Source organism: Patella vulgata, chromosome 2, assembly GCF_932274485.2.
Source record: "Patella vulgata chromosome 2, xgPatVulg1.2, whole genome shotgun sequence".
In the NCBI taxonomy this organism is placed as follows: Eukaryota; Metazoa; Mollusca; class Gastropoda; family Patellidae; genus Patella; species Patella vulgata.
Window position 1 is genome coordinate 86,942,657 of NC_065880.2, and position 17,650 is coordinate 86,960,306.

Below are 17,650 nucleotides of genomic sequence, written 5' to 3' on the forward strand. Positions count from 1 at the left end.
TCACTGAAACGTCACGTATTGCAAAAAACATTATTTTGGTAGCTAACCAATTTAAGAAATAGATTATTGAAGTAAATGCTATAAAAATTAATGGACTTGTAAATTTTCAAGTAAATCAATCTATGACCTGTAAAAGTAAAAATGTCACATATTTGATAATATGTCCAGGTTGCAATGAAAACTATAATAATATAGGAAAAACTGGATCAGAACTCAACATAAGGTTGAACCTACATAGATCCCACATCGCTAATCCCAAAAATAGAATGATTGCGCGTAGGGGTCTTTAGCAGTGGGAGGAAACCAGAGGACCCAGAGAAAACCCACGAGGTTTGAGAGGCGACCCAACTCCTTGTCACGTACAACCGGGGATTCAGACAAAATTTAAGATAGTTTGAATACCGAAGTCCCGTGTAAACATAAGCATGCTTGCACGTAAAAGAACCCTCAACAGTTGGTATCCGAGGAAAGAGTTGAATATGCTGCTGCTGTCCGGGCAAAATATGCATCATAGCACACTATATGGTGTATGCCCGTTTCTTAAATAGTCCAACCGGTGCAGAAAAGTAGGACGTTAAACCCCATTTTATTTTACTGAAATAATGGATTTGAACATAATTCGTAGCTCATATAAATTCTGGTAAGGATAATATTATGTTAAACAATATTTTATTTCTCGTACGACAGGGCATATATAATACTGAAATAATGGATTTGAACATAAGTCGTTACTCATATAAATTCATCTCCATCATATTGTTTTATGTACTATACTAGTTACTTTCTCTATATTAGTTATACCTATATTTATAAATATGTATATTACAAGATTTATTATATTTTATAACCCTTCCCCCTACCCCAACCCTCCACTTCCCCGCACAATCTTACAACATTCTCGTAAAGAATTGTATATACTATGCTAACCTAATAGATTTATTTTATCATTTATATCCTTTAGAATAGTTATTCATGTTAGTACAGTCGAATCATTCATATTTTCAAATATTCGCAAATATTTCGAAGTCTTCTATATAAAATATTATCCATTCGTGTTTCAATTTCGTATTTTAATATGAACAACTCGTATTCTAATATGAACAACTCGTATTCTAATATGAACAATTCGTATTCTAATATGAACAATTGGCATATTCTAAATGGTACAATGTTTCCACTTTATAGAAATTATCCGTGAATATTTTATTTATACTACTGGAGTTACTCCCTTTGTTGTAGATGTCTTCCCTAGACAGCAGTCAAAAGACATAATAACGTTCATTGGTGAATAATTGTAATTAATTGTCACACGTGGAGTTACTTCCCTTATTTCGAAGACAATTGACATAATAACGTCCATAAAGAAATAATATAACATTGTAATTAATGGTCACACGTGTAGTTAATGGAAAGGGAATGACATAAAATGGAGTTAATATGGCCCTGCTGTTTCGCTCCGACTGGGCTAATGAAGACGGTCATACGCCATACAATGTGTTATGAGTGACATTTTGCCCGAACAGCGATACATTGTTCTACCATTCCAACCGTCAGGAGTTCTTTTACGTGCACGCCAATGTGTACACGAGACCTCAGTCTTTCATTCCTTCCGAAGGACTATACCGCTGACAAAGGGAAACCACGCGGGAAAATACAGTGGACCCTTGTCAAGCCAATACCGAGAGCGAACCTTGGCACCTCCTGAGCCATAATCTTATGCCCTGTGTCACGGCAACTCCCCCATTTTTTGTCTGAAAGGTGATGAGAGTCCAAAGCACGATCTTCCATCTACTTCATCATTACCCTGTTATCCAAGGCAGTATCCATCTAAATGGCGCTATTTACAGTTAGCAAAGGGGGCCATCAATTTCAGGATTCCCAAATCCCTTTTCGACTATCCAATAACTATCCAACGCAATGGGCCAATTCCATGACAGTTAAATCGTGTTTCATGCCAAACAGAAGTGTTTCCTTATTCAGGATTCAAAGTTTGAACAAAGAATAACGTGACAGACTGTGCTTCGTTATTCGTGATTATGAAACAAAGTTATTAAATGAAATGAAATGGTGTTTAGCGTCCTAGTATTATGAACCGACTGGGCAACTAAAGACATGAAATGAAATGAAATGGGGTTTAACGTCCTACTGTTCTGCTCTTAACCTGGGCTAATGAAGACGGGCATACACCATACAGTGTGCTATGAAGGAAATTTTGCCCGGACAGCGGCAATACGGCCTACTCTTATATCGAATTCCAACTGCCAAGGGATCTTTTACGTGCACGCCAATGTGTACACGGGACCTCGGTTTTTCGTCCCATCCGAACGACTAGACAGCTGTCCTTGTCAGGCCCTCCATCCTGCATCACTAACAAGGGGAAACCACGCCGGAAAATCTGGATGAACTTTCTCGGCCAATGCAGGGATCGAACACCCGACCTCCAGGCTAGCGAACCAGCGTCTATGCAATGTGCTATACAGGGCAATTTTGCCCAGACAGCGGCACTACGACCTACTCTTATTTCCAATTCCCACTGCCTAAGGTTAATTTACGTACACAAAACCTCTGGTTTTCTTCCCATCCGAAGGACTATACGTTGTCCCATTCCAGAATCACCATCCTGTGTCATTGAAACAATCAATTTTTAGTTAAAGTATAATATAGCCATTTAGGGAATTTTAAAGCCCTTGTAAAAAGTTCAATCTCTAAAAATAATATAATTCCAAAAGATGGTTCATTTCCGTTCAGTATTTCCACGGATATGTTGAATTTAAATTCTATTAACATACATGACGACTAAGAAAACAATTATAATTATGGGCAAATTAAATAAGTCAAAATAACCTATGGACAATATTTATTACAATAATAATTATGGCCAAGTTGAATTATTTATTACGGTTCACTTGGTGTTGCTGTGACATCTTTTTCGCAAACAGATTTATACAAACTGTAACAATAGGTCTCATCCATTTCTGATCTTGGCCGATTAAACCGGACACAGTCTTGTCTACCCGACAAAGGTGCTTCGCCGATCCAATCAACAGCTGTGCCATCGAGATGTATAAATTCATTTTGACCGTTTTTATCTATCGCTCCAAGAAAAAAACTGAAAGTTGTGTCTCCTTGAAAAGTAAAAGAACAAAATAAATTAGATAATTAACATTGTAATGCTGTTTTACATCTGTCATTTTGAGAACTTAGTTAATATTTATTTGTATAGTTCGGTTTTCATCGGTTGTTTCCGGCGTGGTTCCCCATTGTCAGTAGTGTTTGACGTAGGGCCTGGCAAGAGACAATGTATAGTCTTTCAGATGGATGACAAACCGAGGTCCTGTGTACAAGTTGGCGTGCACGTAAAAGAACCCATGACAGTTGAAATTCGAAATAAGAGTATAACGTAGCGCCGCTGTCCTGGCAAAATGTCCCTTTGTTCATGACGTATGCCCGTCTTCATTAGCCCATTAGGAGCCGTATGACGTTGAACCCCATTTCAGTTCTTTTTATTTCCTGTATAGATATGTGTGCAATGCGAAGGGGTGGGTGTCCCAGACATTGGTGTTTTCGCTTACTCTAAATGATCCTTAACATGCACGTGGAGTTTGGGGTCAAGTGGTTTAATGCGTGCGCCTTAGATAACTAGGTCGTGTGGCGTGGTGTCGACCCACATCTTCAACGTTACAAGGATAAAGGTGTCCTGCAGAAACTCATGGTGTTTTTTCCCACTGTTGGTGTTAGTTCCTCCAGCGCAGAAGAAATATTTGGACAGTAAACTTCCCGTTCCATGCTGACAATGGGGAAACTTACATATACCGTGACCCATTCTGTCTGGCGTTAAACTTTATCATACTTCTAATGTTGTCGCATTTAAAAAAACTAACACCCCACCCCTTTCATCTTTTATACGAATTACCCCCCCCCCACACACACACACACACACACACACCTTCCTTGACATCCTTAGTACAACTAACAACATTTGGGAAATGGGAAGTAACACATTTAGGTGAAGATCACACTTGTAACACAAAGCACATGGCGTTGGCATCCAGAAACTCCCTAAAGGTATGCAAAGATTGACATTCCCCGACCCCCTATGTCCCAGTGTACAAGATTACCTAACGAATGACCATTCTGATCGTCTTCTAGATGAATTAAAATATATTCACCTTGTAATTGTAACGCTAGAAAATCACGTTTAGCTGTGGAATCCATTTTAAACAAAGTACCGTTATCCTCCTCGCACTGGAACTTGGCACCAAAAAAGTTCAGTTTGTTTTGGAAAACTTTGATACAGATGTTGGTGGCGGGATCAAATTCATAACCATCAAAAGTTGCACACAGTTCAGCTGAAATGAAATCAATATTAAATGTTTTTAAATACATTCAATGCTATAATTGGACCAACTTTACAGACAGTTTTCTTTAGAAAACTTTACATTCTAAAATATATTAACCTAATTACACTACGGAGAAAATCATTTTCTACAACCAGATTGGTCGACATTTTACATAAACATAAAAACATAAATCAGTGTGAACTTGACCCGTGGGACATTTTTATAGTGGTAGATGATATGGTCGACTTGGTCCGTGGAACATGTTTATAGTGGTAGATAATATGGTCGACTTGGTCCGTGGAACATGTTTATAGTGGTAGATAATATGGTCGAACTGACCCGTGGGACATGTCGATAGTGGTAGATAATATGGTCGACTTGGCCCGTGGGACGGTTATTTGAATGGGTGTCGACTTAACAAGTGAGACATGTGTATAGTGGAAGATAATATAACCTCTGAGGCATCTTTCTAGTGGACGGTAATATGAATGGGTGTCATCCACCCGAACGGCTGGATTACTTACCTGGACATAAAGTGCTACAATCTTGCGTTTCTGTATCCACACCCACACAATCGCTACATCCATGAGATGATGCCGGTTTTTCACAGGTACGAGTTCGCGTTCTTGTCCCATTACCGCATGTCACAGAACACTGACTAAACGGTGACCAGTTTCCCCAGTTACTTTTAACTGTAAAATAATACATTTTATATTCCTTTGTTATACAGGGAGGTTGAATGGCCAAATAGTTAGCATAAGATCTGTAATTGAGCCAACTGGTGTGGTTTCGAATCCCCGGTTGTACGTGACAAGGAGTAGGGTTGCCTGTCCAACCGCGTGGGTTTTCTCCGGGTCCACCGGTTTCCCCCCACAGCTAAAGACCCCTTCGTGGAAGCGAATTGCGAATTATTGAAATTAAATTGAACCATGTTTTATTACCGAAATGACCTAGTTTGTGTCGAGTGGATGTTAAACCCCATGTCTCTCTCTCTCTCTCTCTCTCTCTCTCTCGTTTGTGATACAGTACCAAGTGATACATCTATTATTCTAAGAAGTATATACCTGTATATTTAAACGCATCAATATAACATCTATTCTACGTAACGGCCAACGTCCCAAGTCACACCTGTCTCCATGGTCATATGCTCTCGTTCTTCAGAGCTGCATGTCCACAGATCTTGTATCAAAACCTAGAGCCATTTTGTACTTAAAGTCACCTCCACAACGTAGGTAATTAAAGGGGCAGTATGGAGGATTAAAGAGCTGGCAGTTAAAAACTAGATAATGTAAAGGGAATATGCAGAAGATTTCATTCAAATTGATCCACTCTGAACCAAGAATTTAGCGATTGAATTGTAGGCCTAGCATCGATCATCATAACTAAAGTCGGTACGATAAAAAAAAACCATAGTCTCAATTATCCATTTTTGGATTTAAATGGCAGCGAGAGTTGATTAAGGTCTTTTCATGTTAATAAATGTCCAATTAATAGTTTATATAACATTTAAGGCCTTATAAGAAATGGTGGTGGGGGATCTTTTTAGGATAATATATTTGAAGTAGATTTGAGGTAATGGAGAAGTTTTGTCCTGAAAAGATTCAAGTTATTTAAAGTTTTTAAAGAGAGCGGCAACGAATTCCATAGTTTGGATACTGCTTTTAACTATTAATATTTGACTTTACTATTATTAGTGGTTTCCTAATATGGTTTATTTGCGATAATTAGTTGTTATATATTTTGTGTATATGTTTTCATAAGCCCCTATTCCTATATAGAAGATTGACTTATATAATTAATGGTTTCCCTATTGATTTAATATAATAAATGGTTTCCCTATTGGTTTAATATGTTAAATGGTTTCCCTATTGATTAAGATTAATTAGTTGTTACTTATTTTTGTATATAAACCTTCGGTGGAAGCGGACGTAAAGTACAAATAACTAACAACAACATATTTTCATTATCATTTTCTTGAAAACGTTGCGAGAACCCTCAACGAAACGTCGCTTTGAATAAAATAGTAATTGTGTTCCATATTATGTTTGTGTATTACGTCAATTGCTAAATGCCGCTCAAGGAAGATATTAATATTTGGCTTGAGAGTAGTACGTTTATTGTTAAGATGATTATACAGAGTTTGATAATAAGGTTAGACGTCAAATAAGTAATCATGGCATTGTTTAGCAGAATTTTACAGATAAATATCACATACTGACCACTGTAACTAATTCATGAGATACTATCAAATAGTGACCACTGTAACTAATTCATGAGATATAATATCACATAGTGACCACTGTAACTAATTCATGAGATATAATATCTCATACTGACCACTGTAACTAATTCATGAGATACTATCAAATAGTGACCACTGTAACTAATTCATGAGATATAATATCACATACTGACCACTGTAACTAATTCACGAGAGATAATATCACATAGTGACCACTGTAACTAATTCATGAGATATAATATCACATAGTGACCACTGTAACTAATTCATGAGATACTATCACATACTGACCACTGTAACTAATTCATGAGATATAATATCTCATAGTGACCACTGTAACTAATTCATGAGATAATATCACATACTGACCACTGTAACTAATTCATGAGATATAATATCACATAGTGACCACTGTAACTAATTCATGAGATACTATCACATAGAGACCACTGTAACTAATTCATGAGATATAATATCACATAGTGACCACTGTAACTAATTCATGAGGTACTATCACATACTGATCACTGTAATTAATTCATGAGATATAATATCACATACTGACCACTGTAACTAATTCATGAGGTACTATCACATACTGATCACTGTAATTAATTCATGAGATATAATATCATATACTGACCACTGTAATTAATTCATGAGGTACTATCACATAGTGATCGCTGTATAACACTCATGAGATATAATATCACATACTGACCACTGTAACTACTGGCCATAACGGGAGCCATTATAAAATCTATGAAACAATAGGTCGATTTTAGAATCTGTTTTAAATTTATTCCGCGATGAATTTACTTGCAGATGGGGTACTGGACCTTCCGTCTTTCTTAATGCCGGATTGGCCTACTAATCGAATTAATCAATCAAGAAAATGCTGTTTAATATCAATTAACTGGAGTACATACCTTCACAGCATTTCGCACAGAAGTTTTCTCCTTTTATTGCACAAGTATCAAATTCCATTGGCTTGAAAAATCCATTTAAAGTCTTAACAATTTGGTCTCCATTCTTGGTCACAATATAAGCTACAAAATAAGCATATATATAGAATATAATTCAACTATTTTTATGTTTAAAGCTGTATGTATAGAACAAATTCCAACTATTTTTATGTTTAAAGCTGTATGTATAGAATAAAATCCAACTATTTTTATGTTTAAAGCTATATGCATAGAGTAGAATCAACCTATTTTTATGTTTAAAACTGTATATATAGAATACAATCCAACTATTTTTATGTTTAAAGCTATTTTTATGTTTAAAGCTGTATATATAGAATAGAATCCAACTATTTTTATGTTTAAAGCTGTATGTTTAGAATAAAATCCAACTATTTTTATGTTTAAAGCTATATGTATTGAATAAGATTCCACTATTTTTATTTTTAAAGCTGTTTGTACAGAACAGATTCCACTATTTTTATGTTTAAAGCTGTATGTATAGAATATAATTCAACTATTTTTATGTTTAAAGCTGTATGTATAGAATAGAATCAACCTATTTTATGTTTAAAGTTGTATGTATTGGATAGGATTATGTTTATCTTAATGAACTTTTAACATCATATAAACCATGCATGAACCTGCGCCCTGTTGTACAAAAACTTGCTTCATGCTCTTATGCTCTTACAGTAAAAACTTATTTGCTAATGTGTGGAATGGGTTACCTGGTCATGTAAAAACTCTACTAATATGTATTTTAATATGTCCATTTGACCTCGTTGGACACGAATAACACACCTTTAAAACTTGCGACTATACAAGGTAAAATTTCCTAACGACGCCTTTTGTTAAGCGATAAGTAAACCTATGACCGTACCACAATGTCAGACGAAGAGCGGACATGCATATCAAGCAACGTCGCATAGGCGAGTTAAATGACAAGATAAAGATTAAAATTAAATTAATTTACTAAATTAAAAATTAATTTACTAAATTAAAAATTAATTTACAACATCAAAACTTATTATACAAAATCCAAAATTTTATATAATTCTACAAAATCAAAAATTAAAAATAGAAATTAGAAATTATTTTTCAAAATTAAAAACACAAAAAAACAGTTGGTATTTGAGCTTACAAATAAAACAATTAAACAAGCAACCAAACAAATAAATTACGAACCATTTTCCATAGCATCGCTGTCACTGCAACATTTTCGGGTCAGCCGCTTAGTGTTACCTGTGACAAATTGCTTCAACTGATCACCGAAGAGGCAAAAACCTCTCAGTTTAACACCATCACAGTGTGTCTGAATTGATGACTTGAAATATGAATGAATTTTATTACGATGTCCGCAGACGGTGGCCATGATGAAAACCAGTATTAGAGCCCGCATGATGAAGTCTCCGATAAAACTTGTATCTAATGGTAATACCAAGAGTTGAACAGATGTCGATGAAAAGAGCAGGGTCGACTATTTATCCTTTACAAACTATGTGACGTCAATTCTTTTGACCAATCAAATGTCTGTTTATACGGTGTTAGTAAGTAGTAGGCCTACAACACGTGGCATTACCAAATTAGAGAAAAAATTGAAAATTGTATCTCCTATCATACTGGGAACATCGGCTGATATATCACCTCCCCCCCTTCCCCACCAATCTATCTGGGACCGAATGTAATCCTTGAGTGGCATTTAGTGACTGAGCATATTTGTACTTGATAACGATAACAGAATACTTGTCGAAACGTCGTGCTATATGTGTATAAACCAGTGATTGTATTCCATACAAATTATGATGGTTTTTTTTCTATCTGTGAACACCGACCCCACTGAAATACCGTTCCCTTTGAACCACTGATCATTTAGTTCATTGATGTCCTTTTATTGGCATTCTTTATGGTGATAACATTGTTATTATCTGTGAAACGGGCGCTATATAAATTTTGTAATAATAATAATAATTATTGTCCATTTGAAATGTGAATTTATTGCTAGCGATGTATATACGTTGGTCGATTAACATGTTTACAACCTAAACAAGTTCAATTATTCACTGATAAAAAAATCCGTATAGACTTTATAGACTTTATACGATCAGGCTGTTTCCCAGTATATATTTTATTTCAATATTTTCATAACTTAATACACGCTACTAATATTGCTTATTTCACATTAAAACAGAATAGCAATGTATAATTAAACATACACTATACAAGAGCTAAATCTGTCTATTGCCAGTCTTTCTTTTGGCCAGAAATGTTATCTAAATTATTAATTAGACATTAATTAACTTATCCAGATACAATCAACTCTCGATGTCAACGCTAGCCTGCAATGTTTATTGGATTATGATCCAATTTGCTGCTCAACTTTCATTCCTGATTTAATCATGAAATGGATAATCGAGACTATGTTTTTTTTTATAGTACCGACTTTAGAAATGATGATCGAGGCTAGGCCTAAATTTCAATCGCTTGATTCTCGCTTCATAGAGGATGAATTTGACTGAAATGTTCAGCAAATTGCCTTTATATTATTTAGTTGTACGTATTTCCTTTGAAGTCATGCGGAGCTTGTGTACAGATCATATTATGTAGCTTGTAAATGACATATTTTCATTTTTTGAAATTTATTTAGCTAAATAAATAAAACTAAAATAGATCAATTGATTCTAAATATTATGGAAATATTAACGAGGCTGTAGAATCTAGTCTGGAAGCCATCCATGGATTGGGTTTGCATCAACATGGAATATAGGATATATTCTGCATGGTCATTGTCCGTCACCTACACAAATGCAATTTGCTTGTCAGTATGATTGATAAATAGATTTATTTGGCACATTAGATTGGGTGTTGGATCCCGAAATAAAATATGAAAAAATATCTCAAAATATTAGCCCGCTTCGTTTTCTCTAAAATTTGTGCCAAACTCAGAAACATTTTAGTCCCGGTCAAGTTGCTCTAATGATAAACAAGTAAGGGGATCACGTGGCTAAGTGGGTAAGACGCTGGCTCGCTAGCCTGGAGGTCGGGTGTTCGATCCCTGCATTGGCCGAGAGAGTTCATCCAGATTTTCCGGCGTGGTTCCCCCTTGTCAGTGATGCAGGGCGGAGGGCCTGACAAGGACAGCTGTCTAGTCCTTCGGATGACACGAAAAACCGAGGTCCCGTGTATACATTGGAATGCACGTAAAAGATCCCTTTGCAGTTGGAATTCGATATAAGAGTAGGCACTACGGCTTACTCTTTGTAAGTGTACTTTGTAAGTGTACTTATTTAGTACGAATAAACGAATTATTATTATTATTACGCAAGCGATTTATTGAAATAATATTGTACCATACGTCAGTACCACAGGATTTTCTGGCGTGGTTTCCCTCTTGTTATTGGCGCAGGACAAAGAGGGACTGGCAATGTATGAGGTGTAGTCATTCGGATGGGACGAAATATCGAGACCCCGTTGGTGTGCATGTAGAAAAGCCAGTTGGAGACAGAGAGAAATGTGTCCACTCGACACAAAATAGGTCATTTCGGGACTAACATATGGTTTAATTTTATTTCAATAAATCACTTGCGCGTAGGGGTCTTTAGCAGTGGGAGGAAACCGGAGGTTGGACAGGCGACCCTACTCCTTGTCACGTAGAACCGGGGAATTGAAACAACGCCAGTTGACTCCAGTACCGGATCTAGGGGGGGGGGGGGCAAAGTGGGACAAATGTCCCGGGCCCCCCACATTTAGGGGCCCCCACAATTCTGGGTCATACTTATATTTTATCCCGGACGGAGCCAACCAGTACCTGGGCTGAGGGAGCAGTAAGGGATATTAGGTATCAACAGATTTGTCTCAGATGCACTGAAATTAATCCTAATTTTAAAATAAAAATTCCTGGAGGAAAACACCCCAGGCACTCAAAGGGGCGGGGTACATACTAGTACGATCCGCGGTCAGTACGAACAATTTGAACAAACAACAATGAGGCCCCCGCACAGTTGCTATGTCCGGGGCCCCCACAAGGTTAATCCGGCACTGGTTGACTCAATGACAGACTTTATGGTACAGCGCGCACGTTCTAACCATTCGGCCATCCCCCTACCCCCACTCCTTGACAGTTGGAATTAGAGGGCAAATTGCCCTCATATCACACTACGTGATTATTACATCCGCTTGGTACAGAAAAGCAGGAAATAGAGATTTAAAAAATCAAATTTTGAAAAAAATAATCGAAATTGTGTATGGTAAATTTCCACCAGTATGATTCAACGTAGACGGAAACAGAATCACACTACATGGCCAAATTTCTCTCATAGCACACTGTATGGCTTATGCCCGTCTTCAATAGCCCAGTTCGGAGCAAAACAGTAGGACGTTAAACCCCATTTCATTTCATTTCCTATACTTTAGTCTTGTTGGCATATGCAATCAAGGAACTGGTCCCATGTATCACCAAGCCTCTTCATGTTAATAATTCAATCCACCACTCTCTTAACTTTAGTTAGAACATATCACTCCTTAAAGCCACAATCAAATAATCAAGAACTAAACTACCTACGAGTAATCAAAATCAAGCTTCAAAAGGGACACGTATTCCTTACAAAGGGTACCTATAAAGTTTTATAAAGTTTCAAATTGGTTCTGTTTGCTAATAAATGAGAAGACGCTCTAGATTTAGACAGCGAGGAGTGGCACGGGTGTACAAACTTTTACTTTAAACCTGGCATAGGAGATGCCTTTAAAGTCCCTTCGACACAGACTAGGTCATTTCGGGACAAACATATGGTTCAATTTTATTTCAATAATTCGCTTGCACGTAGGGGTCTTTAGCAGTGACAGGAAACCGGAGGACCCGGAGAAAACCCACGAGGTTGGACAGGCAACCCTACTCCTTGTCACGTACAACCGGGGATTCGAAACCACGCCAGCTGAACCTGGCATAGGAAGTTACTGGTGACAGAATACATGCCAATAGCCTGTAACAATATGGTGACTGTAACAATAATGTTATCTTTACAAATTATTGATTTTAAATTCACAATCTAGAAATTTAGCAAGTAATACAGGTTATTTTGATACGTTAACTGAGCTGTAAATTAATACACTTTGGTCATTTATATTTTCTTTGTCATAAACGTATATCATATTAGTTAACAAGGGGGGTTGGATGCCCGAATGGTTAGCACGTGCACGCTGTATCATGAAGCCTGTCATTGAGTCAACTGGCGTGGTTTCGAATCCCCGGTTGTACTTGACAAGGAGTAGGGTTGCCTGTCCAACCTCGTGGGTTTTCTCCGGGTCCCCCGGTTTCCTCCCACTGCTAAATACCCGTACGCGCAAGCGAATCATTGAAATAAAATTAAACCATATGTAAGTCCCGGAATGACCTAGTCTGTGTCGAGTGGACGTTAAACCCCATTTCCCCCCCCCCCTCTCTAACTCTATTAGTTGACAAAATTAGGTAACAATCTCTACCGATATGCGGGGTATGGTGCATGACCATTCCATATTTGGAATTTAGCGGTTATCAGTCTATGACGTAAATCAATTAGGGGTAGGTACCTATAAAAGAAGGAGCGAAAGCTAGAATAGTCAGGCACGCATTGGATTCTTTAGACGACCATAATGGTGTAATGGTTTCCTGAGTCTATCCACACTGGTTCGACTTTTACAGGAGTGGGGTTGAGAGAAAGGCGGGTAAATTTTAGATATTGTAATGTAGACTATTGTGTATCTGTTGTGACATACAAACGTACAGGAAAAAAAAACTAGCATTGTTCCCGTTAAATATTTGATTTCGGTATCGTAAGAAAAAACACAACGGTGAAGTCCTTAAGAAAAGGTACAACAGTAGCCAGTCCAGAGTCAAACCAACCCTTAGACAGCCAGATCAAAACAAAAAATATGTGGCAACGGTAGTGCGACAAGGGTTCGTGGTATTCGGTTAGTTTATTGGCCTTGAGTATTTTAACAGCTAAAAACGCCTCCAACCCCCGTAGATTAATTGATTCTGAATATTATGGAAAACTATTATTTAAGCTATCCGTGGACATTAAGGTCGTATTGAGCTTGTGTGTCACCCTTACAGATACAGTGAAATACGGACATATCCTGGTCATTGTGCACTAGACACACAAATGCATTTTGTATGTCAGTATGGTTGATAAGATAGATTTATTTGGCGCAATAGAATTGTTATTCGGAAGCCCCTTTAACATTGGGTCCCCTGTCTACACCCCGTTTAACCGGGGTCTGGTGGAGATGAATTGGATGTTAAATCCCGAAATAAAATTTCTATAAATATTAGCCCGCTTCGTTTTCACTAAAATTTGTGCCAAAGTTTAGTCCAGGTCAAGTTGCTCCAATCATAGCAAAGTACAGTTACTACTCATCTGTTTTCAGAGACGGTCTGGGCCTCGGCCCGCCAGACTTCGTGCGGGGAACGCAGAAGGGGCAGGGTCCCATCGACACCGATTGGAAAAACATTATTCACCGTGATTGGGGGCACAAAGTTGGTCCGAGGGTCTCAATGGCATAAATCGTCATTTCCACTGAAATTTATAATGGTCTCAAAGCAAGAAGAAAAATAATCTGTGACTGAGCTCGTCATATCAACAACATTCGTCGCCGCCATTGGGCCCCCGACAAAACCAGTTCGTCCCAGGAAAACTTTAATACGGGGTTAAATACGGAATTGTGTTTATAAATGGATTTAAATTGCAAAGATTTTAAAATCGAAAACCAAATCACCGAAAATTGGATAACAGCCACAATCAGTCGATGGATGTCCAACGAAACTAGTTCGCCCGGGGGCTGTCACATTTATCATTTTTTAATAAGTGGGTCTATGCCTTGTTTGTAAAAGTGAATGCTGGGATAGTCCTGCCTCTGTCAAAAAAACCAACTCTTTAAATTCATTAAGTCTAATCACTGTACACATCTGTTGGGAGGGGGTGGGGGTCGGGGGGAAAATGGCTGTTTGCCTTACATCGTTGTTTAGATTGACATCGTTTGTTTACATCATTGTGTACATGATGTGTGTTTTTTCCGGATCCTCCGGTTTCCGCCCACTGCTAAAGACCCCTATGCGGAAGCGAATCATTGAAGTAAAATTGAACTATGTGTTAGTCCCGAACTGACCTAGATTGTGTCAAGTGGGCGTTTAGCCCCCTCTCTCTCTCTCTCTCGCCTTTGTGATACAGTACCAAGTGATACATCTATTATTCTAAAAAGTACATGTATATTTAAACGCATCAATATAACACTCATGAGATATAATATCACATACTGACCACTTTAACTACTGGCCGAAACGGGAATCATTATAAAATCTATAAAACAATAGGTCGTTAAACCCCGTTTCTCTCTCTCTCTCTCTCTCTCTCCCACTCTCAGATAATCTTTCACTAGAATTTCTCTTCATCAAAGATTAAAATTAATTGTTAAAAATGGGATCATAAATCAGACATTTGAATCCCTGATTTCATATAATCATTGATTAAAGAGTTTTTGTTTATTATTGATGAAAGGGGTCCAGCTAATGCAGTGATTCTCAACCAGTGTGCCGCGAAATTTTCAACGGCATACTATATAAATGCGAAAAACCACCTGATCCCAATTGGCGTCCTCGCTGAAGCAATATCCCACCAGACGTCGCTAGTAAAAACTCGGTTCCACGTGACCTTATCGATGGTAAGAGACCCGTATCGGGATTAAATTCAATATTAACGACCAAAACTAACGTTTGTCAACACACCAGTTCGTAATGAATGTACAGGAAAACAATGCTGTAAGGTAAACAATGAGATCAAGTGGGACTGCCCCACCTATAAATCATGTCCCTTTACCTCTCGCGAGGACGCCCATTGAGTATTCACTGGTGTTTACTAGTAGTTCATAGCTGTGTTTTTCTTTATTTAGTTTGAATCATTCTATGAGCCAATGACATTTCCCAACCCGGAGTTCACGCAGTCAAAGGGATCAGTAGGGGGTAAGCAGTGGTGAGTAGGGGGTAAGCAGTAGGGGCGGGGGGAAAGCGGGTCCAAGTAGAGTATGAAATCTTTAGTATTCGGACAATGGGGGGGGGGGTGGATGGCCGAATGGTTAGCACGTGCGCGCTGTATCATAAGGCCTGTCATTGAGTCAACTGGCGTGGTTTCGAATCCCCGGTTGTACGTGACAAGGAGTAGGGTACCCTGTCCAACCTCGTGGGTTTTCTCCGGGTCCTCCGATTTCCTCCCACTGCTAAAGACCCCCACGCGCAAGAAAATGACCTAGTTTGTGTCGAGTTGACGTTTAACCCCATTTCTCTCTCTCTCTCTCTCTCTCTCTCTATTCGGACAATGAACATCCAAGTAAATTAGAGTATATTTTTTGGTATTCGGACAGTAATTTCAGTAGTTGTTATCAGTCACATTTCCACAATGCGGAGGTGTGGGGGTGTAATTGTCTACACTACAAAGGAAAATTCTCGCAAATTAACATCCGAAATTATCATTATTTATCAATACTGAATACATATTTCAATTTACACGAGGCTCCATGCGTAGCTCGGTCACCTGGTAGATGAAAAAATAATTATTAATTTTAATAAAGTTGTTCGCATTTTATATAAACATAAAATGTGTCCATTTCGATTAAATTTAATTGGCCGTTTAATTCTACTTTTGCAACTGAGTGCCAATAACATAAAATTTCATGAGATATATTATATATAATATCGCTTATTATATACATGTACTAATCAGCAAAAGAAACGTCAGGTTGGAATGTTACTCTGAATAGACGCATTGCATAAAACTTGCCAAATGTTTTTATTGTATATTTGTGACCACATCTCCATCTTTACCTGAGCAATAAGGCTCCTCCCCAAACATAGAATTGAACCCAGGAAATGTTCTCAAAAACGCAACCTGACTTCTGAGATGGTAATGTGTTCTCCATGATTTACATGTAACTCATGCTGCACGTGCTGTTCACCGGGATCAGCCCACTAAAATGCACCCCTATACCTGGTTGAATCATTCACACTACAACGTCAGCAGCATGCCACGACTCACGACAGCTCGTATGAATCAAGCGCTTGGAAGACTTGACGCTGACCACACTGCTTAAGCCGTTGCCAATCTCTTCCAGGTCAATGGTCGGACAATCTACCGGTGTCAGCAACGCTTTCGAGCCACCAACACCACGGATGCTCGCCTTCGAATTGGTAGATCGAGGGTTACGACAAGACCGCGATGCTGTGCAACAGCACGTTATGACAGAAGGACGGAATGGTTGTCTTAATGTACACTATTAATGTTATCGTTTATGTTCCTGGTGTAGCTTTAGTCCCTGTTGTATGTATGTAGCTGTTTTATATATCAGATATCTTTGTTTCAGGGTAAACGACGAAAAGATAAAAGGTATGCCGACACAAACTGAATTCAACACTGGTTTAATAACATTTTAATTTTTTAAAGTACTTTTCGTACGTCTTGGAACTATTCATAAATAATGCCATTGTTTAAAGATGGACAGTATATTTATAAATATTTGCATAGTAACACTGTGGTTTTAATTGGCTATTAGTTACCATTGTCTATGGTTACATAGTGTATCGTTAACTAATAGACAACATGTACACACGTATATGGGTTCAATTTAGGAACAATGATTCAAAATCTACCCGGCCTCAATAATCAAGGCAGATAACTCTTAGTGAAAATAAGAGTTTTGTCCCTTGGTAGCCGTAAAACTGAAACTTAGCCCCCTGAAACGAAATTCAGTTATCGCAGTCGGAAAACATCGTTTATTTCCTTGCTGTGAAGTAACGGAATACACTCGATGAGACGATTGAATTTGACATGTGTGCGCATGCGCAAATGCTTAGTTGTTTTAACAATATACCCACGACTTCAAATGTCTTAATATTAACTGTTTATAATGCTACAGTGGAAATTAAAATACACGTTTAGCTGGATATGAAAAGATCGACGTTTGACATGAATTGTTTAAAGATTACCCTAATACATGTATAAAAAAGAACAGTGCTTTCATTTCTGTATACCCACAGACACCGGTCTGTTTATAATGGCATGTTATACAGAGGGAGCAAATGAAAT

The 17,650-nt window shown here is 37.9% G+C and overlaps 1 protein-coding gene across 1 annotated transcript; it reads right to left on the reverse strand.

The window, feature by feature from the left end:
• Positions 1-2,840: 2,840 nt before the first annotated feature.
• On the reverse strand, positions 2,841-9,003 carry LOC130010380 (uncharacterized). Its single transcript, XM_050538405.2, has 5 exons — positions 8,730-9,003; positions 7,512-7,631; positions 4,865-5,032; positions 4,170-4,349; positions 2,841-3,125 (listed from the first exon to the last, which is right to left on the reverse strand). Exons 1-5 carry the CDS (start codon positions 8,941-8,943, stop codon positions 2,896-2,898), a joined length of 912 nt encoding a protein of 303 aa, XP_050394362.1. The 5' UTR covers positions 8,944-9,003; the 3' UTR covers positions 2,841-2,895.
• Between the last annotated feature and the right edge of the window lie 8,647 nt (positions 9,004-17,650).